The following is a 24517-nucleotide window of genomic DNA, read 5'->3' as shown; positions in this document are numbered from 1 at the left end:
ATAATATTCATTCAATATGGATGAAAGTACACTAGGAGTGCCTGTATATAAAGGCCTCTAGAATGCTTCTAGAATGCATAAGAATCAGCAACATGATAAGTCATACAACCAGACACATGTCCACCAAATATGGGTTATCCTCCATTAAGCACAGGAGTAAGTGCGATTGAGAGGATAAACCTACAATGGTGTACCACGCAAAATTATGTTGTAGACACCATGTGCTAAATTAGGAGTGCGAATAATTGTGTTGTCTACATGATAACTTAGTTAATTATGCAAACTCCAGTGTTGTAGACACCATGTGCTGAATTAGAGTTGCTTACTCCAGTGTTGTCAACATGATGTTTACCGTACTAGGGTAAATGAATGAATCAATGCACATAGACAACAGATAAGAACAGCAGAACTCCTTGTGTTATTTGCATATGCTAAGAGATTACATAATACTGATGATAAGATGATTTACAATGATCCCAGATGGGGTATAAATACTTCCTGCCGAACCTTCCCGAAGGGGTCCGTCGGCTACATAACAATACTAATCTACCCGTCAGCTACAAAATCTTTACCAACGACATGAACCCATCGGCTACATAGTTTCTACTGATGACATCATCCCCCCCCAAAAAAAAAGTCGTCTCCTGGCGACTTCAAAACTAAAAAAAATAGGAGACCACAAAATACAATATAGAAGGAATATGCACTAGAGAGAAGGCTGCGATCCTGAAGAATGCTGCTGCCGGCACAATTCATAGACTTGCTTTGACCGGATGCTCAAATCCTTTTGAATCCGTGCATTAACCTCTATAGCTTCTTTCAAAAGAAGCATTGTATCCATAGTTCCGAGAATCGCGTTGAAATCGTGCGAATTGCATTTCGGCGATTAGATTCATGCATGCTGATTTTTGCGATGTAGAAAATCGTGATCAGCGATTTCATTGGGTGAATCGCCTGAATCGCATGTATCAGCGATTCACTCCAAAAATCGCATGAATCACCGTCGGGTGTTGCCGTGAATCGGTTGCGGCCAGCAAAATGTTAAGTTGTAAATTTAAAAAAAAACACTTTTTTTTTAACTTTCTTTTTGACCTATTCTCTTTGTTATAACCCTAAAGGGCCTTCTATTGTTAAGCATGAGTAGAAGAGAGGAAAAGTGAGAGAGAAGAAGAGAAAAGAAAAACCATAGGTTTCCAACCGGCAAGAAGGAAGAGCACCAAAGAGATCAGCAGTCCATTTGGGGAGGCCATAAATTGCATTGGGAGCATTAAGGAGTCAATATCAACACTCCTCAACTCATTTGCAAGAGGTAAGTGCTGGTTTTTTTTTTGCATGTTAGTGTATTATGCATTTTTTGTTTAATTTTTTAAGTTTTCATTTGCTGATCTTGAATGTTTTTAATTTTTACTAAATTGCAAACTAGGGTTTGTTGTTTTGTAGCTTTTGTTTATTAGTTACAAACTTTGATATTTTACATGATTTTTTTTATTGTAGCAGCCCTTTGCTTTCATTTTCCAATTTCCACAATGGGTAAAAACGATGAATGCTGAAAATATAATGAAGAGTTTCCTAGAAGAACCAAATATCAAAGAAAATGTATATTTTGTAAAGAAAAAATAAATTCTGGAGGTATCTATAGATTGAAATACCACATTGCTGGCATAACTGGCCATGATGTCACAGTTTGCACTCATCAAACTACTGAGGCAAAATGCACTTGTTTAGTGGCATTAGAAAAAATTGAACAAGACAAGTTGAATAGGTAAATGCAACTTGAAGGGTTAAGAGGTATTGGTTCCCGTGCTCCCGCATCCGCAGCTGCATCTACATCTGCATCTGCATCAGCTTCCGCATCCATAGGTTGTGTTGGAGAGGGTTCTTCCAGGCCTCCTTTTCGTCCTAGTTCTAGTGCTCATGCGAGTGTTAGTGGTAGTCGGTCTTATACTGAGACAGAGTCCAACACCAACCTATTGTAGCCTAGAGTGCAAAAAAACAGAATGGATAGTTACTTTGTGCCTTGCACTACTCCTGGTTCCCAACCCACACTTGAGGGCATGGGTTTGAACAAGGAGATTCATGATGCTGCCAGAAAAGAGATATGCAAATTTTGGTACTTTTGCAACATTCAATTTATTGCAGCCAGTTAATTGATTCTTTTTTCTTTGTTTTCTTTAAAGTTAAAGTTAAAAGTAAAAGTAAAACTTTAATTATATCTACTTGTTTTATGATTTGAGTTTTTGACATCTAAATTTCTAATCTATATCATTATCTATTTGTGACAGGGCTCCTTATTGGTAGAACATGATAGATGCAGTTGCTATTTGTGGTCCGGGGTTTAAAGCCCCAACTGAGGCGGAGTTGAGTGGATACCTCCTAGATGAAATGGTTGAGGATATGAGGCATGAGCTTGAGGACAACCGAAAGGAGTGGATCGAAAAGGGTTGCACCATCATGATTGATAGTAGGACAGATAGGAGGGAAAGAACACTCAATTTTTTTGTATCTTGTGGATGTGATTGATCATTTTACTTTCCTACAAACATAATTTTGAATCGTGATTGACTATTTCAAATTTTGATTTTTTGATTGCTAATTATAATTTGTTTTGTTACTTGTAGGATATACCATATTCCTCAAATCCATTGATGCTTCTGCTCTTGTAAAAAACGCCACATACTTATGTGAGGTTATTGAGGAAGTCATAGCAGAGGTGGGGGAATAACATGTGGTGCAAGTGGTGATGGATAATGCAGCAAGTTATGTTGCTGTAGGTAAACTTTTAACTTTTCAAGTTTTGAAAATTAATTTATTTGAATTTTGAACTTTTTCTAATTTTAACTTAGAATTTCTAAGTTTCCTAAGTTCTAACATGTTTGAAATTTGAATTTCTAATTCTAATTAACTTAAAATTGTTGTAGGTAAACTTTTGATGGAGAGGCACCCCACCATATTTTGGTCCCCCTGTGTGGCACACTACATTGACCTCATGTTGGAGGAAATTGGCAAACTTGAGTGGGTCAAGTAATGTGTGGAAAGGGCAAAAAACATATGCAAGTTTATTTATAATCATTCATTTGTCCTTAGCACAATGAGGAAGTACACAGGAGACAAAGAGTTAGCTCGCCCAGGGATCACAAGGTTTGCCTCGAATTTCATCACTGTGCAGTCCTTGTTGACATCAAGGGATGATTTGAGGAGCATGTTTGTTGGGCGGGAGTGGATTTCATCTGTCTATGCTGCGACCATTGCAGGGATAGATGTGGTGGATTGCATATTTGATGATGATGGTTTTTGGAAACTTGCTAGAGAAATCCTTAAGGTAAATTTATTGCAATTTAACATTTAATATTTTAGAGTTTACTATGCTAATTGTTTAATGATTTAGTTTTACCTTAAGTTATATTATTGAATTATTCTATATATAAGTATTGACCCAAATTTTTGTTTTACTTTATATGTAGGCCACTGAGCCCCATGTATCTCTGCTACGAACTGCTGATGGGGAGAAGCCCTCTATGGGCTACATATATGAGGTCATGGATAGGGCCAAGGAGGCCATTAGAGCCCAGTGTGGAGGAGTGCAGGAGAAGTATGCCCCTATTTGGGACATCATTGATAGGAGATGGCAGAATCAGCTCCATAGGCCCATCCATGCAACAACTTACTTTTTGAATTCGGCATTTCATTTCTGTCCTGACTTCAAGGCGGATGAGGAGGTTCTCACCGGATTATATATAGTGATCCAAAGGTTGAGTACTGATGAGGATAGCAGTGCTGCAATTATTGAGCTCGATAAGTCCAATAATAAAGAAGGGCCACTTTTCTCTAGCAGGATGGCCATAGATGCTCGAGAAACAATATAACTAGGTAAAAATTAAATAATATATTCGATGTTCATGAATCTAGATTCTAAACTTAAAGTTGATTATGTAACTTTAGAGTTAACTTGTAATTTGTAAATGAGACTAATTGTTTTTATTTTCCCTTATTTCAGATAGATGGTGACAAATGTTTGGGGCCACAACCCCAAAACTTCAAAAAATTGCCATCCGCATTCTAAGTCAGCCAAGTAGTGCTTCTGGATGTGAGCACAGTTGGTCCATGTTCGAGTACATCCAATCGAAAAGGAGAAACAGGTTGACAGTGCAGAGGTTGAATGATCTTGTCTTTGTTCATTACAACCTCCATCTTAGGATCAGACAGATTTTGGGCATTGACTCCTCTCCGATCATTCTGGAGGAGATTGATCCAGAATCAGAGTGGCTCACAGAGGTTGTGGATCTAGTCTTCACTGAGGAAGACCGTGCGTGGATTGACCAGGTGAATATAGAGGCTGAGGCAGCTAGAGCACGTTCTTCAGGCATTGGTAGACACACACACACGCACAGACACAGGCCCTAGCGACGTTCGTGAGCCCATCTTACATGCGGGAGATATGGCTCGGCAGTCCTTTAGGACCTACATTAGATGCCTTGCTACTAGGAAAATTGGATACTTAGAGGCTGAGGCTGAGGTTGCAGTCGAGCTTGAGGATGATGTTGAGGATGATGATGACTATGAGTCTGAGGCTTGAGCTGGAGCCTTGTTTTTATATTTTGTTTACAGATATTGATACTGAATCATTGATAGACATATGTTTCAAACTTTCATGGATCTTCATCTTAGATTCTTACATACATTTATGATTTGATGTCTTATGGATCATCTTACATACATTCTATGATTTAAATCATTATGATCATTTGATTCTATTTACTTCAGTTAGCCTACAATTTACATTTTAGATAACATAGTTACGTATGTGATGGATTTTATGTTCCAAACTTCCATGTTTATGTAAAGTTTTAACTTCTATTTGATGATGTTATAGTGTGTTTAAGTTATATTCAATAAAGGGTGCATGAAATAAATTTTAAATTGTTAAAATCTTTAAATTTAAAGGGTTTTTTCAAATTTGCCAATTCACGATTCGATTCGGCCTTGCCGATTCCGATCCGATTCCGATTCATGTTACTTTTGCTGTATTTATAGCCTTGGTCTTCGCTAACTGCAATTCTTGCTCAGCCGCTTCCTTATCTCGAAAAAGTGTTGCATGCTCAATTGCTCACGCTGCTTGTTGGCTGGCCAAATCAGTATCTACCTTTTCTCTAGCCTCCCTTTCTGCTGCCAGAGACCTCTCAGCTGTGATTTTGTTTGCTTCCCTTTCTGCCTCCGCACACCCCTGAGCATAATAGACTTCTTTGTACAATCCTACTATATCATGTGTTAGCTTCTCCATGGGAGTGTTGCACGGCCCCAACTCTAGCTCATTGGCCCAATCCGCCAACATCTTCGGTGTCTCAACTGCTGGCCATTCTCTGTCTTCAAAGAAGGAATGAAACCGTCGAGGACAAACCCCCCGAATGTAAGCCCAGACCAAATGCCACTCTCTCCGTTGAGTCATAGCCTGCAATGCCACATTGTGTCCCTTCTACAGCGCAACGCGCATAGCCTTGAGGTAATCTCTGCATCTGTCCTCATCTGACCCATAATCCTCCTTCGACACATCATCCATGATCCATTCCCCATCACTACTCGTCTTTGCCACTCCTACAGTAACAATGACCACATCTGGTGCTGCCTCCTTCTTGGGTGCATCCTCAGACTGTGGAACTGCCACCTCCTGTGGCTCCGATACAACTGCTGGTCTTGGGAAAACTCCTCCATGACTTGTGGACTAAATGGACAGTCCGACCTTTGCAGGAATGAGTCGGAATTGCTGTCGCAGAATTCTGCTCGCTCTATCCATCACCTCCATTCTCTCGGGCTGCCTTGTCCGTGTTGGCTCGATGCTCTCCTTTTGCTGTGCTGACTGTGCCTTCGGCAACAAGGACGATGAAATAGTGACCATAGCATTTGAACCAATCACATCCAAGTTTAGGCTTTGGCACTGGCAACTCTACCAACTCTGGCTTTGCTGGTGCACCAGGGTCTGGCATATAATCCTGGGAAGGTATGCCCTCAGGTGAAACATTTGCCGCGTCTGTCGGAAAAGCAATCTTTCTATTGGCCGCTAGTGCAACATTTGCCAGTCGTGGGACATCGTCTACCACTGCCGGTGGGACATCTGCTACTGCCCGTGGGACCACATTTGCCACTGCCGGTGGGGTCATAACGATCGGTGCATGACGCTGACCAAACGAAGGAATGTGTGAAATGGAGTTGGACAAATGCGCCGAAGTTGGCAACTGCGGCGGGGTGAAAAATGTGGACTGGCTAACTGTTGGTTCACTGCCAACTTCCACAGAAGTACTCTCTTCCTTGTACTTAGCCTCATTGCTTTCTGAAGTGTCCTCCCGTCTAGTGTTCGTGTCCCCGTAATTCTCCAATCCTTGGAATACCTTCTCTGCCCCACTATTGTTCCACCCGTGTCCAAATGTCTCAAATAGAATATTGGAGGCTCTCCTTGCGCCAACTTTCCCCGTGGTGGAGCCTCAAAATCATCCATTGGTATTTGATTAACAGCTGCCTCTAGAAATAGGCCAATGGCATGGTGCGGCATAAAGAATGTCTACTGCTGGAGTGTCATGAACTACTCCACCCGGTCAGTGAGAACTGTGGCCCAATCGTATGCTGTGCCATTCATGAATACAATCTGTGGCAATGCTATATCCGAAGCCCTAGTTGCCCCTGTCAACTTGCTTTTGATGACATCCATAATGCATCGCTAGTGGCCCTCTCGAATAAAATCTTGCCGAAGCCCTCTGCACTTAGACCCCTTTACCACTGAATCCATCTCCTCAGGTGAAAGATCATAGCCTACCAGTCTTATCCAATATTCTTTCTGTTCCTGAGACAGCTTGTGGTTCTTGATCTCCACCTTCTGACCTCCTGGGCCAGGGATGCCGAAAGCCCTAGTGAAATCCTTTGGTTTGAAATAAACTGTCATCCGATGCTTCTTGTACAGAAATGTGCTGGTTCTGCTGTGTCGATTATATGCTTCTATCATGGTTTGCAAAACTGATTCGAACAATTGAATGGAAAAAATTGGAAGCTGGATGGCCCAATGCACTTGTGCTCGAACCAAAATTTGTTTAATTACCTCTGTGTCCGAAGTCTCTTGCCACCATTTCCGGCACTCTCTGCCATTGAGTCCCTCAAACTGAATAGTAAGATGTGTGAGTTCGGCTCTTACTTTTTGCTTCTTACCGCTGGAGGCGGATGGCCCTACAACTTTGATTCCAGAAGCCAAAACTCTGGCATTCTTCTCCATACTTGTCTTCAGCTGGTTTTTCCACTGCTTCCGTTTCCCTACTCATTCCATAATAATGGCTTCTTTCTTACCTTTATAATGTAGGGTTCCTGTCACTTTTGCCTTCCCACGAAGAATATGCCTTAGATATAAATTTTTTTCCCTTTTCGATGCCTCTTTCCTTTCCTGTCGATTTTCTTTTAACTGACTTGCCCACGGTCGCCGAACTCACAAACACCTCCGTGGAAACATAGTGTTACCCTCCGTAAAAAAAGAGATACGTTGCGGGACATATAATGATTCAACTTACAATTTCCCCTTTGCCTTAAGCTACGAGACAAAACACATCCCTCCCTCGATGGATGCACCTCCAACAACTCTCTACTTGCGCCACATTCATATGCCACTCATCATCCCACCTCGCCGGCCCATAATACTCTCTTGTTCCTCCACCCTGTGCGCCTCCACTCGAGTTACAGGCTCACGTTACTAAGCTCGGCTGATCCAATGTTCTCACATTCATTTGTTTCTACAACCTCCGCGCTTTTCAAAAAAAGAACCCGATGCAGCTATAAAACAACCCGCAGGAACAATAACAGAAATGGAGTCCGTGGGGATACAAGTGATAACCCGCACCAAATGATGTCTGTGGTGTAAAGAGTTAGGCCACGGGGAGTAAAAGAAAGCCGCGGAGAGGAGCTTAGTCCGTGGGGGAAAAATCAAAGCCGTGGAAGAATAAAAAGGTCTACGAACGCTTTCCACGGAATAACCACCTTGCGGAACAGGTGTCCGTTGGTGGAATCTCTTTTTTTTTTTGGTTTTTTTTCTCATTTTTATTATTTTCCTCAACAAGCTCAATTTTCTCTCTAGACTTCGCCATTCTGTGACGACGAGGGAGTTGTTCAGACTTCGTCATTGTGTGACGACGAGAGAGTCTTCCTGGCATGGTACATCTTTAGCTTTGGCCCGTTGACTGCTTGAGGCACTTCTTGTCCGTCCACAGTCCACAATTTTATTGCTCCATTGTCACCTACCTCTCGGATCTGGTATGGCCCTACCCATCTGACCTTAAACTTTCCTGGTTTGATTTCATTTTGTCCGTCATACTTCAACACCAACTGCCCTGGCTGAAACCTGTTGAGTTTCAGGTGCTTATCATGCCATGCTTTGCGTCGGTTCTGTGTCACCTTTGTGGCCCATTGTGCCAGTAGTCGCTTCTCCTCGAGCTTATTCAGATTATGCAGCCTCTCCCTCAAGCTTTCCATGTCACCTAACTTATTTTCCAGCGCGATCCTCAAGCTTGGTATCATGAATTCCGCTGGTACGACTACCTTCTGTCCGAACATCAACTGGAACGGTGTGTGCCTCGTTGTCACCTTGTACGCTGTGCGGTAAACCCAAAGGGCAAAAGGTAATTTTTCCTCCCAGTCTTCACCTTCAACCACACGACTTGTAGATAATTGATACCAGGGTCTTGTTTGTAACCTTGGCTTGTCCGTTTGCTCTCGGGTAGTACGGGCTCGATAATGAATGATAGATCTTGAATTCAGTGGTGAGCAGTCGGATAACATGGTTAACGAAGTGTTCACCCCTATGACTTGTTAACTACAATGGAATCTGTTGTCGATAGAAACTGTGTAGCCAATGGGCTCAGGTCGTCGGTAAAGATTGTGTTGCCGACGGACAGATTAGCATTGTCATGTAGCCGACATATCCCTTCAGGAAGGTTCGGCGGGAAGTATATATACCCCATTTGAGATCATTGTAAATCATCATTCAAGCATTATGTAATCTCTTTGGCATATGCGAATAATAAAAGGAGTTCTGCTGTTCTTGTTCATTGTTTGTATGCATCACTAATTTACCCATGTGGTAAACATTTGGTGTCGTTGCTCAATGGACTTGGAACAAAGGCTGAGGAATGAAGACTAATGTCGAATCAGTTAAACAAAAATGAGAATAAGCTAAAGGACAAAGATGAAATCCGCACAGCTCAAAGAAATTTAATTTTGGTGCAGCAGGCCGAATGTAGATGAAGGTTTTAGAAGATTACCGACAGACATCGAAGCGTTGAGGAATTGTTGGAGGAGACGCCCTAGTGGGTAGCATTGGTGGAAGAAGCAAGGGAGGAATTTTTGAACTTGTATTTGTTGAGGGAAGAGAATCCAGACAGAAGGGAATTAACTCGCATGACTCGGAGTGTCGAGGGAGCACGAGCGTGGAGTGAACTTTTCGTCTGCGATACACTTCCGAAAGAGACAACTTCAGAAGATCCTTCTTCACCAAAGTTTGCCGTCGTTACAAATAAGACACCTGTACCAAACAAAGATGGTGTGGGAGCGCAGAGTGCCGACGTGGGAGTACAAAGCCACGGTGTTGGAGTGCAAAGCGCCGGTGTGGGAGTACAAAGCACCGGTGTGGGAGTGAACAATGCCAGTGTTGTAGGACTGAACAGCGCCCGTCCACAAAATCCAGAAGTGATGGTATGACCAAAGGAAAAGCTGCCAAAGTTTGATGGTGATGGTACGGTTGATCCAATCTGGCATTGTAAAACATGCGAAACAATCTGGAGGGCGAATGGCATAACAAATACAAACGAATGGGTCTAACAATTTCTGGTAACTCTACGGGGTGTCGCAATTGATTGGTTTGCCGATAGGGATCCCCAAAAGTTAACCAATTGGGACAACATTAAAAAGGAGTTTATCATGAAATTCCAATTGTTGCACGATGACAATGAGATCGTAGTGGAGATATACAACACAAGGCAGGGGAAGAATGAAACTGTCCAAGTATACGCTAGGAAATTAAAAGACTTAATAAATAAAATGGAAAATAAGTTGGCAGACAGGTTGCAAAAAGATGGTTCGTTGAAGGCCTATGCTTGAAGTTGCGGAAGAAGATGAAGATTGTGCCACCGTCGTTGTACACTGAAGCATACAATCGAGCAATGAACTTAGAAAGTGAGTAGAAGACAAAAAAGAAAAAGAAGAGTAGTTCATCCGATTCAGATGAACTAGTTCTGCGAGATCTGCCAGAGCATGGGACATTCCACAAAAGAATGCCCCTTCAATATGAAAACAGGAGGACCTCAACAAGTGCTTCTAACACATGCAGCTTCCACGTTAGGAGGGAACGGAAACACAAACATTGATGGTGCCACTTCGGGTGGGTACAGAAATAATAGCAGAGGACAAAACAACAACAATGCGAACAATAATAATGGCAGCTGAAGTCGAATTCAGTATGATGCAAACGGTTGGCTGATGGTTCAATGTTGAGCATGTAATTTGTGGGGCTGCTTTGCTATAGACTGTACAACGATAGACGCACCAAAATTATTATGCAGATGGTGCGGATCCGGCAATCATGAAGATGCCATGTGCCCGAAGTCTGGAGTAAATCTGATCACCGTCGAGACAGACGAAGAGGAGGTGCTAGCAATCACACGGAAACAAGCAAAACTCTACCCCAACCCGGCGGAAGAAAAGAAGAGGCTGGAGGAAGTACGGAAGGAAATTGAGAAAGTGACATAGGCGGAGACATCTTAGTTAAAGGACACCACTAGCACCTCAACAAGGAACTGCGTGGAACAAAACATCGTATGCCAGATATTACAAACTGAAGTACCCGTCAAAATAAATGATCTGCTTCTCACAATGCCTTAGCTCCGATCGGCACTCACAAATATCGCACCAATTGCTAAGTTACCAGGAGAACTAGGACGAGGGAAGGAAATTGATGCAAGTGGAGAAGACCCAATGCTGCTAGCCCTCACATCCAGACGACATTCAGTGGTCGTTGAGATGGGGATTCTCGAAAATGTGCTGACAGACACAATCGTCAACGGAGGGTCCACCGTGAATGTCTTACCCGAGGATACCTGGAAGAGGTTGGGACAGCTGACGTTGTGGCCACCTACATTCCAATTGCTGACAGTAGACCAGCACAACATTAAACCTCTTGGCGTCCTGATGGCACAACTGGTGATGATTGGAACATAGCCATTCTTGCTCAATTTCGTCATCATCCCGCTGAAGAGGAGAGGATATGACGCCGTTTTGGGCCGAAGATGGCTTGTACAAGCAAGGGTTAAGCATGATTGGAAGAAGAATACACTATCAATGGAAAGTAGGGGACGTCGATTCACTATTGATTTACACACAAATGGTTGGCGAAGAAGCCGTATCATCTGATTCCGAAGAAGAGGATGAAGGAAAGTAGCGATTGGAACCCAATGGGAAGGAGTCCTATGGTTGGAAGGTGGATCGACGGACGATGATTTGGATTTGGTGAATGACATTTTCCACTGACAGATGGAGGATTACGAGCTCTTTTCGAGCTGTAATATGTTAAGGGTCGACGAAGGTGATAAAGAAAAGGGAAATGAATGTCCGAAGGAACACAAAGAAGCAGAAGAAGGAAAGGCGGGTACGGCTGAAGCTGAAGGGAAGAACATACAGTATGAATCCAAAAAAAGGAAATATTCCACTGTATGAAACACAGTGAACAGACCGCGCGGAAAGAAAAGGTTAGACCACACCACGAGGTGCCGACAGCAAGAAAAACACATCATACGGTCCGCACAAGAAACAAAGAGAAAGGGTTTAATAAAAACTTCAGCAGTAGAGAGTGAAGGTTCTAAAATCAAGAATATAACTATTGACGGCAAGGAATGGCAGCCGACGGAATTCATGGTACGCATGGCAAGCCTAAGAAAAAGGTTGCATAATCTGAACAAGCTCAAGGAGAAGCGACTATTGGCACAATGGGCCACAGAGGTGACACAGAATAGGCACAAAGCGTGGCATGATAAACATCTAAAGTTGAATAGGTTTAAGCCGGGGCAGTTGGTGTTGGAGTATGATGGACGAAATGAGATCAAACCAAGAAAGTTTAAGGTCAGATGGGTCGGGCCATACCTGATCTGAGAGATAGGTGACAATGGAGCAATAAAATTGTGGACTTTGGATGAACAAGAAGTATCTCAGGCAGTCAATGGTTCGAAGTTAAAGATGTACCATGCCAGAAAGACTCCCTCGTCGTCACAGAATGAAGAAGTCCGAGAATTCCCTCGTCGTCACAAAATGACGAAGTTTGGAGGGAGAATTGATTTTTTTTTGAAAATTTTGGAAAAAAAAATTGAAAAAATTGAAAAAAAAATGAGACTGCTTGTGGATTGTTCCACGGATACCTGTCCCATGGCAGGGTGTCCCACGGGTAGTGGGTTTCGCAGGTTTTCTTTATTTCCCCCGCGGGTAAACTTTTTCTCTCCCGTGGACTCTGCATTGCGGGTTGTTTATATTCCCCGTGGCTTAACGCTTCTTGCTTCTGCGGACACTGTCTTGCGTGGATTGTTATGAAATTGTTTTCTTCCTTCAATGAGCCCGCGGCTTCATTCCTTTATTCCGCAGCTTCATTTTGAAAGCTCCTATTCCGCGGATGCTACTCAATTTCAACGAAGGTGTCTATGCTTTCAGCGGGCGGTTTTTTTTTTTTGTGGAATGAATTTCTGTGGCTGGGGCTATATTTTAACCTCCCACATATGCATTTTTTTAAACTTGCACAAGCAATAGGTGAATGCGGGCAAGTGAATGTGGGCAAGTAAGTAATCTTCCAGTTGTTAGTTGAAAGGGAACCGTTGCGAAAGAAAAAAGCAACAAGGAAATATATATTTTGAGGCATATTATCCGTGGGAAGGCAAAAGCATCAAAGCAGTTAGGAGTAATAGAGAGGTAGAACAGATGAAAGAGGCACAACACTGGATGAGCAGAGGAAGAAGGAAAAAAAAAAAACGACAACTCGAAGATGTTCAGAATGAATAATGTATGATGCCAAAGGGAAGGGAAAGACATGAACTGGTAGAAAACGCAAGCGGTTGCTAGAAAGAGCATGGGATCGGAAGAAAATCACAAAAATGGTGTGTTCCATAGAGTTTTGTGTGGGTTTCGGAGTGCTAATTTGGTCTTGGTGGCGGGGGCGTTGCCCTCTAAACCCCCAATCGGTGCGGTTATCAGTCATGGGAAGTGTGACCAGTTGATGAAATCTAGAGCTGCTGCAGGCATGGAGTGTCTGTGTACTAGAGGCACTTGGAGTAGGTGTTGGACGTGAAGTTGTTTTGGTGGATGCATAGAGAGCTTGGGAGGAGTTGATCATCCAGTTTAAGGTAGTATAGCGACACTTGGCTCAGGGTACCTAAGAGTTGGAAGTAGAGAAAGCAACACGGGTAGCTATCAAGGTCAGCTTGATTAAGGGGAGAGTATTGTGTTAGTAGAGGCTACAAATGCAATGTGATTTGGAGACTATTTTGGTGTAGGCACGGGACGAATGGGAAAGTGATGAAACAGATCTATCTTGTTGTAGTTAGTCAGTTAATGTGTTTTGTTTGTTAATTTGTCTCGGATATTTTGTAATTGTTGTTTGGAGATGACTTTATTTTGTGGGAGATGATGTCATCGATAGAAACTGTGTAGCCGACGGGTTCAGGTCGTCGGTAAAGATTGTGTAGTCGACAGGTAGATTAGCATTGTCATGTAGCCGACGGATCCCTTTGGGAAGGTTCGGCGAGAAGTATATATACCCCATTTGAGATCATTGTAAATCATCATTCAAGCATTATGTAATCTCTTTGGCATATGCGAATAATAGGAGTTCTGTTGTTCATGTTCATTGTTTGTATGCATTAATCTAATTTACCCATGCCGGAAATAGAATCCCGTACCTGGTAATGATTTGCTCATAAATAAATCTTGCTGTGTTGACAGTTGAGTTATCAGGTAGTGCGCATGCCTCCACCCACTTGGTCAGGTACTCCGTCGCTATGACAATGTATCGACACCACCTAGTTTTGCTCACCTTTAGAGGTCCGATGAAATCCAATCCCCACCTTTCAAAAAGCTCCTGTGCGTGGGAGGGGTTGGGTGGCATGAAGTCTCTCTTTAACGACTTCCCAGACCGTTGACACGTGTCACATCCAACGACCCATTCTCATGCGTCGTTGTACACTGTTGGCCACCACAGTCCTGCTAGCAATATTTATCGTGCCGTGGTATCAGGTCCCATGTGTTCTCCTGCTGGACCCTCATGTGCTTCCTTTAACACCCGTGGTATTTCTTCCTCTAACACACCATCGCAGGATGTGATCAGGCCCCATCTTGTAGAGTAATCCATTGATCAATTGAAAGGTATGGCTCTTGATTATCAATTTTCATCTTTCATTTGGTGGCATCTCACTTGGAAACTATCCTATTGAAAGGTATTCTCCAATGCTTGTGTACCATTTCGGCAGTATTGCAATCTGAAACAACTGTGCATCTAAAAAATCGTCGTTCACTCCGTCCGCTAGTTCACCTATTTTGATTTGTGACAGATGGTCTACGCTGACATGTTTCTTCTTAGGCCATACAATGATTTTGAAGGTGAACTCCTGCAATAGACGTAACCACCGGCTGATTCTTCCTTGGATGACAAGTTTATTGACTAGGTACAACAGAGCCTGATGGTCGACATAGAACATGAACGGTGTCGCCAACAAGTAATGACGAAAGTTTTGTATAGCATAGACCATTCCCAAGGCTTCCCATTCTGTTGTGCTATAGTTTTGTTTTGCTTTTGATAACAGTCGGCTGGCAAAGTATATCGGGTGATCCAACCTGTGGCTACCTGTCTGCGCCAAGGTTGCTCCGATCGCATAGTTGGATGCGTTGACATGAACATGGAATTCCTTGTTCCAATCTGGATATGCCAAGATGGGTGCCGTAGCCAATCGTACCTTTAGCCTTCAAATGCCTCATCCCGTTCCTTCTCCCATCTGAACGATTCTCGTTTGCAAGTTAACCTGTCCAGCGGGTCTGATACTTTGGCAAAATTTTTAATGAACCTTCTGTAATAGCCTCTGTGTCCCAGGAAAGACTTTACCTCTGTTACATTGGTGGATGGCTGCATTTCCAATATGACTCTGACTTTGTTCAGATCTGTCAATCCTTCCTTACAGACTATGTGTCCGAGTAGTCTTCCCTGCGGAATAGTGAATCTACATTTTTTCGAATTTAGGGCTAGTCGTGCCCATCAACATCTCTCCATACATTCGCTTAGTGTTGCCAGATGTCTGTCCTCGACGCTGAATACAGACCAATCATCCAGGAACGCCTTGAAGTTTCTGACAGACATTTTGTTAAAGATGTGCAGTATGATTAGCTGGAATGTGGTCGGCGCGTTGCATAGGCCGAATGGCATTTGGTTGTATGCATACACCCCATCTTCTACGACAAATGTCATTTTCAGTTTGTTTTCCTCTGCTATGGAAATCTAATTGTATCTTGAAAACGCGTCCATAAAGGAATAAATTTCGTGTCCTGCGACCTCCTCCAATATACTGTCTGTAAATGGAATCGGGAAGGGATCCTTGATTGTGATTGCATTAAGGCATCTAAAGTCAACGCATATCCAGATCTGGGTGGTGTCCTTCAGTGAGATTACTATGGGTGACACCCATTCACTTGTACGCACTTTGAAAATAATATCGGCTTCCAGCATTCGGTTGATCTCTTCTGTAACTTGTGCCACATAGTTCTTATTCATCTTGTAGGGTTGCTTCCGTACAGGTACTACTGCTTCGACCAACGGGATGCAGTGCACACACAACTCCGGGGGTACTCCTTTCAGATCCTTGTAGGTCCATGCGAATACATCTTTGTATTCCAAAAATATCTTGAATGTCGCTGCTTTCAGTATTGGATCCTAGTTATCTCCTACCAGTATGTTTCTAGGTTTGGCCTCATCTCCCAAATTCATGGTCTGTAGTGTGGCTTCGTTGTAATTGATTGGCTCTCCCTTATTGAATACATGGGCGGGTGTTTCATCCAGCGGCGCATCCCCCTCTTTTGTTTTCGTGAATTCTCTTGGAAATTCATCTCCGCTGTGCTCGTCCTCAATTGTCAATACGTTGTAGCTCTCGAACAACTCGTAGTCCTCCATATGCCAGTGGAAGAGACCGTTCACCGAGTCCAAATCGTCGTCCATTGATCCTCCTTCCAACCGCAGGACTCCTTCCTGATTTGCTTCCATATGTTGCCTCCCTTCATCCTCTTCTTCGGAATCTGATGACAGGGCTCCTTCCCCTACCATTTGGGTGTGTAAATCAATGACGAATTTCTGCCCGTTGCTTTCAAGTGATAGAGTGTTTTTCTTCCAGTCATGTTTAAATTTGGCTTGAATAAGCCAACTGCGGCCTAGAATGGCGTCGTATCCTTTTCTCTTCAGCGGGATCATGACGAAGTTGAGTAGGAATGGTTGTGTGCCAATTGTCACCGGTTGTGCCATCAAGACATCAAGAGATTTAATGCCGTGTTGGTTTGCTATCAACAACTAGAATGTAGATGGCCACAACGTCGGTTGTCCCAACCTCTTTCAGGTATCCTCGGGTAAGACATTCACACTGGACCCTCCGTCGATAATTGTGTCTGTCAAAATATTTCCGAGAATCCCCATCTCGACGACCATCGGATGTTGTCCGGATGTGAGGGCTAGCAGTATTGGGTCTTCTCCACCTGCGGGAATTTCCTTCCCTCTTCTTGGTTCTCCTGGTAACTTAGTAGCTGGCGCGATGTTTGTGAGTGCGACGAAGTTGAGGCATTGTAAGAAGATCATTTATTTTGACGGGTACCTTAGTTTCTAGTATCTAGCGTACGATGTTTTGTTTCGCGCAGTTCCTTGTTGAGGTGCCGGCGGTGTCCTTCAACTGAGATGTCTCTGCCTGTGTTGTCTTTTCAATTTTTGCTCGTGCTTCCTCCAATTTCCTCTTTTCTTCCGTTGAGTTGGGGTACAATTTTGCTTGCTTCCGTGTAATTGCCAGAACCTCCTCTTCGTCCATCCGGATGGTGATCAAATTTACTCTGGATTTCGGGCACTTGGCATCTTCATGATCGTCGGGTCCGCACCATCTGCATAATAATTTTGGTGTGTTTTCCGTTGTACAATCTCAGGGAAAGTGGCCCCACAAATTACACGCCCGACATTGAACCATCGGTCATCCGTATGCATCGTACGGAATTCGACTTCGGCTGCCATTGTTATTGTTATTGTTTGCATTGTTGTTGTCTTGCCCACGCCTATTATTTCTACATCCTCTCGACGTGGCACTTACATTACTCGTATTTCCACTACCTCCTAACACGAAAGCCTCTTGTGTGAGGAGCACCTGTTGAGGTTCTCTGGTTTTCATTTTGAAGGGGCATTCTTTTGTGGAATGTCCCATGATCTGGTAGATGTCATAGAACTAGTTCTTTGGACAGGACCCTTTAGTGTGACCTTCTATCTTGCATTCCGTGCACCATAGGTCGCTTCCCTTGGCTTCTTTCTACATGTTCTTAAATTCCTTCATCATATGGATCATGTCCTTGTATTGCCAGTTGTTTTTATCATCATTGCTATCTTCTGCCGAGGATGCGTCATCATTTGAATCGGATGAACTACTCTTCTTTTTCCTTTTTGTCTTCTGTTCATTTTCTAAGTTCATTGCTCGATTGTATGCTTCAGTGTATGACGATGGTGGCACAATCTTCATCTTTTTTTGCAACTTCAGGTGTAGGCCTTCAATGAACCATCTTTTCTATAGCCCATTAGCCGACTTATTTTCCATTTTGTTTGTCAAGTCTTTTAATTTCCTAGCGTAGACTCAGACTGTTTCATTTTTCCCTTGTTTTCTGTTGTATATCTCAGCTACGATCTCATTTTCGTTGCGGAGCAGTTGAAATTCGGTGTTAAACTCTTTCTTAAGGTTGTCCCAAGTGGTTAATTTTTGGGGATCTGCATCGGCGAACCAATCAATTGCAACACCCCTTAGGGTTGCCGGAAATTGTCAGACCCATTCATTTGTATTTGTTATGCCATTTGCTCTCCAAATTGTTTCACATGTTTTACAGTGTCGGATTGGATCGGCCGTACCATCGCCATCAAACTTCGGCAGCTTTTCCTTTGGTCCCACCATCACTTCTGGATTTTGTGCACGGGCGTTGTTCGGTCTTGCAACACTGACGCTGTTCACTCCCACACGAGTGCTTTATACTCCCACACCGGTGCTTTGCACTCCCATGCTAGCGCTTTGCGCTCCCACACTATCGCTGTTTGGTACAGGTGTCTTATTTGCAACAACGACGAAGTTCGGTGAAGAAGGATCTTTTGAAGTTGTCCCTTCCGGAAGTGTATCATGGACGAAGAGTTCACTCCACGCTCGTGCTCCCTCGGCACTCCGAGCCATGCGAGTTAATTCCCTTCCATCTAGATTCTCTTCCCTCGGCGAATACAAGTTACCAGCTAGGGCGATAGTTCCTCTGCGCCATACCAATGCTGCATTTCTTTTTGAATGGTTCAAACTAACCATGTCTTTATTACAATAATAGATAAGACGTCTATTATTAGTTAATGGTTATCTTGTAAATATCTTTAGCTTTAGTTTGCTTTCGTTTTTTGCTTTCTCTGGAATAGAATGTTTCTATTCTTTACGATCGTTTCCTAAGGAAACATCGTCTCTTCCTTTTGTATAAATTGACCTTTCGGTCTCTGTTATTAATAAGCAAGTATTTACCAATTACCTTGTAATATGGTATCAGAGCTAAATACTTAAATTTTTTCGGAAAAATTTATAATTTGTTTTTTGAAATTATTTGTTTAAATTTTTCCAAAATTATTTCAGCTAATTTCTCCAAAACCCACCTAGGGTTTTTCTGCTTGGAGAAATTCCCGAATTACGGTCAGCAAATCGCGTGGAAATCGTGGCCATTTTTTGAATACTCGCGTTTTTGGGGTGAAAATCTGCATGTTTCTGTATCAAATCTTCATGCTCTTAGCCGTCTTAGTCTGTCATCGTGCTCTGGGAAGCAGATCCGACAATTTTTCATCAAGAAATCTGAAGTTTTTTCAAGCTTTTTTCAGCGAGGGCCGTTTTTTTTCGAAACCCTAATTTTTGGGGTTGAATTTTTTTTTTGTATGCAGATTCTTGGTGGGTTTTTTGAGAGCTCAACTGGGTTGTCGTCCGTTTTTTCTAGGTGCCTCGATTTTCGAGCCAGCGAATTCAGAAAATGACAGCAGATTCCTTCTGGATTTTTCGAGCTCTCTTTTGGGGCATTCTTTGATTTTTCTGGGTCTTCCGTATTTTTGCCTCGAAGAACGTGCCTTCACAGATTTTCACAGTTTTTCATTGAAAAACGTGCCATGGCATCTCTGAAAAATATTCTGCTCGAGCATAATTCCAAATTCAATGGTCGCAATTATGGAACTTGGAAGCAGCGCATCATCGCAATCTTCGAATATCAAAACACCGATCAACTTGTTCTGGGTGTTAAGCAGCGTCCGACTTCTCCGGGTCCTGATCAAGATACATGGGATTTGAACAATCGAGAGGCAGTAATGCTTCTCAAACTCTCCGTAGCTGATGACCAGCTTTCTCATATTCCATTCGGCAAGACAGCGGCCGAAATCTGGACACATCTAAAAGGTCTTCATGAGACTTCCGACAAGAGCAGAGCCTTCTTTCTGAAAAACACTCTGTTTTCTATTGTCATGGATGAGCGGACCTCGCTCCAGGCACACTTGAATCGGATTCAGGAAATCCGTGATCAGTTACTTGCCATCGGTCGCAAGATGGAGGAAGAGGATATTGTGGTAATCACTCTTCGGAGTTTACCAAATTCCTATGAGCATTTTATCGAGACTCTCAACATCACATCTACTGGTGTTGATCTAAAGTTCACTGATCTCTGCACCCTGCTATTTCAGCAAGATCGGTGGAAACAACAGTTCGGTAGCAGCTCCAGTTCCACCTCCACTGAGCAAGCCTTTGCTGCGAAATCCTTTCAGAAGGATAAGGGCAAGTTTCAACAACCATCTCAGCAGAAGTCTTTTGCTCCAGCATCCGATGGTACCAGAAAGAAGAACATTCAATGCAACTATTGCCACAAGTATGGTCACATGAAGGTTGCATGTCGGAAACGCTTAGCTGCCCAGTCTAAGCAATCAGGTTCGCAACCCAAAGCGAACAGTGCAGAGCACACTGAGCAGGTGGAATCTGCCTTTTATGCCTTCATGGCTAAAAGACCTACAGATCATGTACAGTCATCTACCTGGTACATTGATTCAGGTGCCTCTCGACATTTCACTCACCGCAGAGACTGGTTTACTGACTACCAGCCTTATTCAAATTCTGTTATCTTTGGTGGTGGAGAAGAGTACACGGTTGTTGGTAAAGGCAACATTCAAATTCAGTCTGTTGGGAGGAAGCTCATATTCCTTGATGTGTACTACGTTCCAGGGATGGAACTAAATCTACTCTCGGTCAGTCAGTTGCTGCGACATTCTCCACACTTGGCAGTCACCTTCAGTTCACATCAGTGCACCATCACTGATCGGGCGACTAAGTCTACTATTGCAGTTGGTCTTGAGGATCATGGTCTTTACAGACTTACTGATTCTGGTGATTCTCAGGACTTAGCTATGGCTGCTCGGCGATCTTCCATCAGCTCACTTTGGCATCAGCGATATGGGCACTTAAATGTGCATTATCTCTCACAACTTGCTCGGGATGAGCTTGTTCTTGGTTTGCCAGAGATTCAAACCCAACACCTTGGAGTTTGTGACGCATGTCAGGCTGGGAAGCAACATCGCACACCTTTCCCCAGTGGCGATTCTTGGCGAGCTTCTCAAGTACTTCAGCTTGTTCATGTTGATATCTGCGGCCCTATGGCCACTCCTTCTGTTCTTGGGTACAAGTATTTTCTGTTGTTTGTAGATGATTTCAGTAGAAAAATGTGGGTGTATTTCCTTAAAAAGAAATCCGATGCATTTATTGTATTTCAGAAGTTTAAACCCTTAGTTGAAAAAGAGTCTGGGAAATCTATTATTACTCTTAGATTAGACAATGAGGGGGAATTTTGTTCTAATGTTTTCTCCAGCTTCTTGGATACACATGGCATCCAACGCCAGTTCACCACACCCCACACGCCACAACAGAACAGTGTAGTTGAACGTCGGAACAGGACAATCACCGAGATGGCTCGTTCCATGATCGAACACAGACATGTTCCGAAGCGTTTTTGGGTAGAAGCAGTTAACACTGCAGTTTATCTGTTGAACCGGTCACCCACAGTGGCGGTCAAAGGTAAAACTCCGGAAGAAGCCTGGTCAGGTCGCAAGCCCAGAATCAGTCACCTGAAGGTTTTTGGCTCTCTTGCTTTTGTTTGGATCCCTGATGCTTCACGCACCAAGTTGGATGCCAAGAGTCAGAAACTGATGCTTGCTGGATATAGCAGTCTTCACAAAGCCTACCGCCTTATTGATGTTGAGACATCTCGTCTCATATACAGCCGCGATGTAGTCTTTGATGATCAGCGAGGACCATTCATGCCTGTTTCTCCTGTTCCTGATCCAGCAGACCAGCCTATGCAGGTTCATGATTTGGGAGTTCGGCTTCCATTAGGTCCACCTGATGGGAGGGCTCCAGTAGCTCCTACAGCTCCAGTCCTGCCAGTGATACCTATACAGCCACCTCCGGCTTCTCCTGTAGGATCACCTCGTTTTGAAGATGTTTCACCTGAGTTTGATCCAAATTCTTCTGATCAGGATCCTGCTGATCAAGCATCTCCTAGTACTACTGTTGGTCATTCTCCTCTCCGGCCTAAGTGGTGGGCTAAGACACTTGCTGATCTTCATGATAATGAGCTCATTGATGGGAGAACTACTCGAAAAAAGAGCAAAACTATAGATTCTGTTAACTTTGCTCTTATGGCCAACATTCACAGTGTGTTTGAACCTCAAACATATTCCGAGGCTAAAGGAATTCCAGAGTGGGAACAGGCCATGCAATCTGAACACCAGAGCCTGCTGAAGAACAACACTTGGGTCCTTTCTGATCTTCCCCCAGGGAAGAAACCCATTAGCTGCAAATGGGTCTACAAAATCAAATACAAATCAGATGGTACTTTGGATAAGTACAAAGCTCGTTTAGTGGCAAAGGGCTTTTCTCAGCGTCAGGGCATTGATTATGAGGAGACCTTTGCTCCTACTGCAAAGATGAGCACCATCAGATTAGTCCTAGCTATGGTAGCACAGTTTGGCTGGAAGGTCCATCAGATGGACGTAAAGAGTGCTTTCTTGAATGGTGATCTCCATGAAGAGGTCTACATGACGCAGCCTCCTGGTTTCAAGATTGCTGGTAAAGACCATCAGGTTCTCAGATTGGTAAAAGCTCTCTATGGTTTGAAGCAGCCCCTCGGGCATGGTACATCAAGATTGATACGTACCTCAGTGATCAAGGCTTCAAGAGGAGTTCTTCAGACTCAAATCTGTACATCAAGACTACTGACAGTGACATCATCCTTCTGGTTATCTATGTGGATGATCTGATCATCACTGGCAGTTCGGCATCTTTGATTCAGGGAGTCAAACAACACTTATGCCAGTCTTTTGATATGACTGACCTTGGGCTCATGCGTTATTGCTTAGGTGTTGAAGTTTGGCAACAGTCTTCTGGTATATTCATCTCTCAGTCCAAATATGCCAGAGCCTTGTTAGACAAATTCCGAATGCAGGATTGCAAACCTGCATCTACACCTATGGAGAAAGGTCTCAAGTTATCAGCCAAGTCTGATTCTCCTTCCGTTGATGATACTACGTATAGGCAACTAGTAGGCAGCATCATCTACCTATCTGCTACTAGGCCTGATATCAGCTTCGCAGTCAGCTATATTTCATGCTTTATGACAGCTCCTAAGGCTGATCATTGGATGGCAGCAAAGCGTGTGCTTCGTTATGTGAAGGGCACTTCTGATTATGGACTTCTGTATTCTCGGAGTTCTAATCCTAAACTCAGTGGGTTCATAGATTCAGATTGGGCAGGCTCTGTTGATGATAAAAAGTCAACATCTGGATATGTGTTCAGTTTGGGATCCGGTGCAGTCACATGGACCAGCAAGACGCAGCAGGCAGTTTCTCTCTCTTCTACAGAGGCTGAATATAGAGGGACTGTTAAGGCAGGATGTGAAGCTGTCTGGCTTCGTCGGATGCTTGGGGATATGCAGATGTCACCAGCAGGACCGACTACTCTGTTTGTTGATAACGAAGGCGTTATCAAGTTAGCACGGAATCCAGTCTTCCATGAACGAACCAAGCATGTGGATGTTCATTGTCATTACATACGACAGCTGGTTGAAGACGGGACTATAGATCTGTAGTATGTTCCTACCTCAGATCAGACTGCAGACATTCTCACCAAGCCTTTTGGTCCTGATAAGTTTGTCAAATTCAAAGGACAGCTTGGTGTGTTAGATAGATTAACCATTAAGGGAGGGTATTACAATAATAGATAAGACGTCTATTATTAGTTAATGGTTATCTTGTAAATATCTTTAGCTTTAGTTTGCTTTCGTTTTTTGCTTTCTTTGGAATAGAATGTTTCTATTCATTACGATCGTTTCCTAAGGAAACATCGTCTCTTCCTTTTGTATAAATTGACCTTTCGGTCTCTGTTATTAATAAGCAAGTATTTACCAATTACCTTGTAATAGTCTTGTCGTCGTGATGTTGGTTGTCTTAAACGGTTGTTTCTTCCTAGTCATTCTCATCATCGGACATGACCTCAATGTAGTGTATTTTTCATTTTCCAAGGCATCCGTGGCCAGGTTCCCAAGGTCCTTTGCAGTTGAAACATATTTTCTTCCTTCGGAGCTCCTGTCTGGTAGCTTCGTCCAACGATGGCTTCCTGGGCGGAGGTTTATTATTTTTGTCCCTCAGAAATGTCGGCAATTTGGAATGTAACTTCAAGAGGATGACGCTGATGATGATGTCGTGTTCCGTGCCTTCTTGATAGCCTTTGTTAAGGTGGCAGGATTGAACCCCTTTACCCAACCTTTTTGTGGTTTTGTCAATTCGTCCATGAAGAGCACTATCCGTTTTCTTTTGGAAATATCCATAACCAAAATAGAGAGTTTATGAAATTCCGAAATGTATTGGTCGACCAATCCAGTTTGTCTCAGTTGTGCCAAATCTTTGAAATTGAGTTCCAGATCGTTACCATCACTTCAATCTATCAATCTTAGTGAATTCCACATAAGTATTTACTTGATCATGCCCTAGTATTAAGCTAAAACTAAGTATCGGCCTTCATTACCCACGCTTGAGCAGATATGGATCCCGATCCATCAAATGGAGACTAATTTACTTTACTCAACTTTATTGTGAGATCATCGTTAAAATATCCTCGTTTTCTGCCTCTTGAATATCTCATTCTCAGATCTG

The 24517-nt window shown here is 43.2% G+C and overlaps 2 protein-coding genes across 3 annotated transcripts in view; both read left to right on the top strand.

The window, feature by feature from the left end:
* The window catches only part of LOC149539255 (S-adenosyl-L-methionine-dependent methyltransferases superfamily protein), a 227794-nt gene that overhangs the window by 137134 nt on the left and 66143 nt on the right, over positions 1 to 24517 (top strand). The window lies entirely within an intron of this gene.
* LOC149539257 (uncharacterized) lies at positions 2372 to 4695 on the top strand. Its single transcript, XM_089800582.1, has 5 exons — positions 2372 to 2512; positions 2619 to 2771; positions 2919 to 3319; positions 3462 to 3867; positions 3995 to 4695. Exons 3-4 carry the CDS (start codon positions 3089 to 3091, stop codon positions 3861 to 3863), a joined length of 633 nt encoding a protein of 210 aa, XP_089656708.1. The 5' UTR covers positions 2372 to 2512; positions 2619 to 2771; positions 2919 to 3088; the 3' UTR covers positions 3864 to 3867; positions 3995 to 4695.

The sequence above is a fragment of the Cupressus sempervirens genome, chromosome 9 (assembly GCF_028749045.1).
Source record: "Cupressus sempervirens isolate cs-2001-9-10 chromosome 9, ASM2874904v1, whole genome shotgun sequence".
NCBI lineage: Eukaryota > Viridiplantae > Streptophyta > Pinopsida > Cupressales > Cupressaceae > Cupressus > Cupressus sempervirens.
This window is presented reverse-complemented; position numbering and strand designations above follow the sequence as displayed.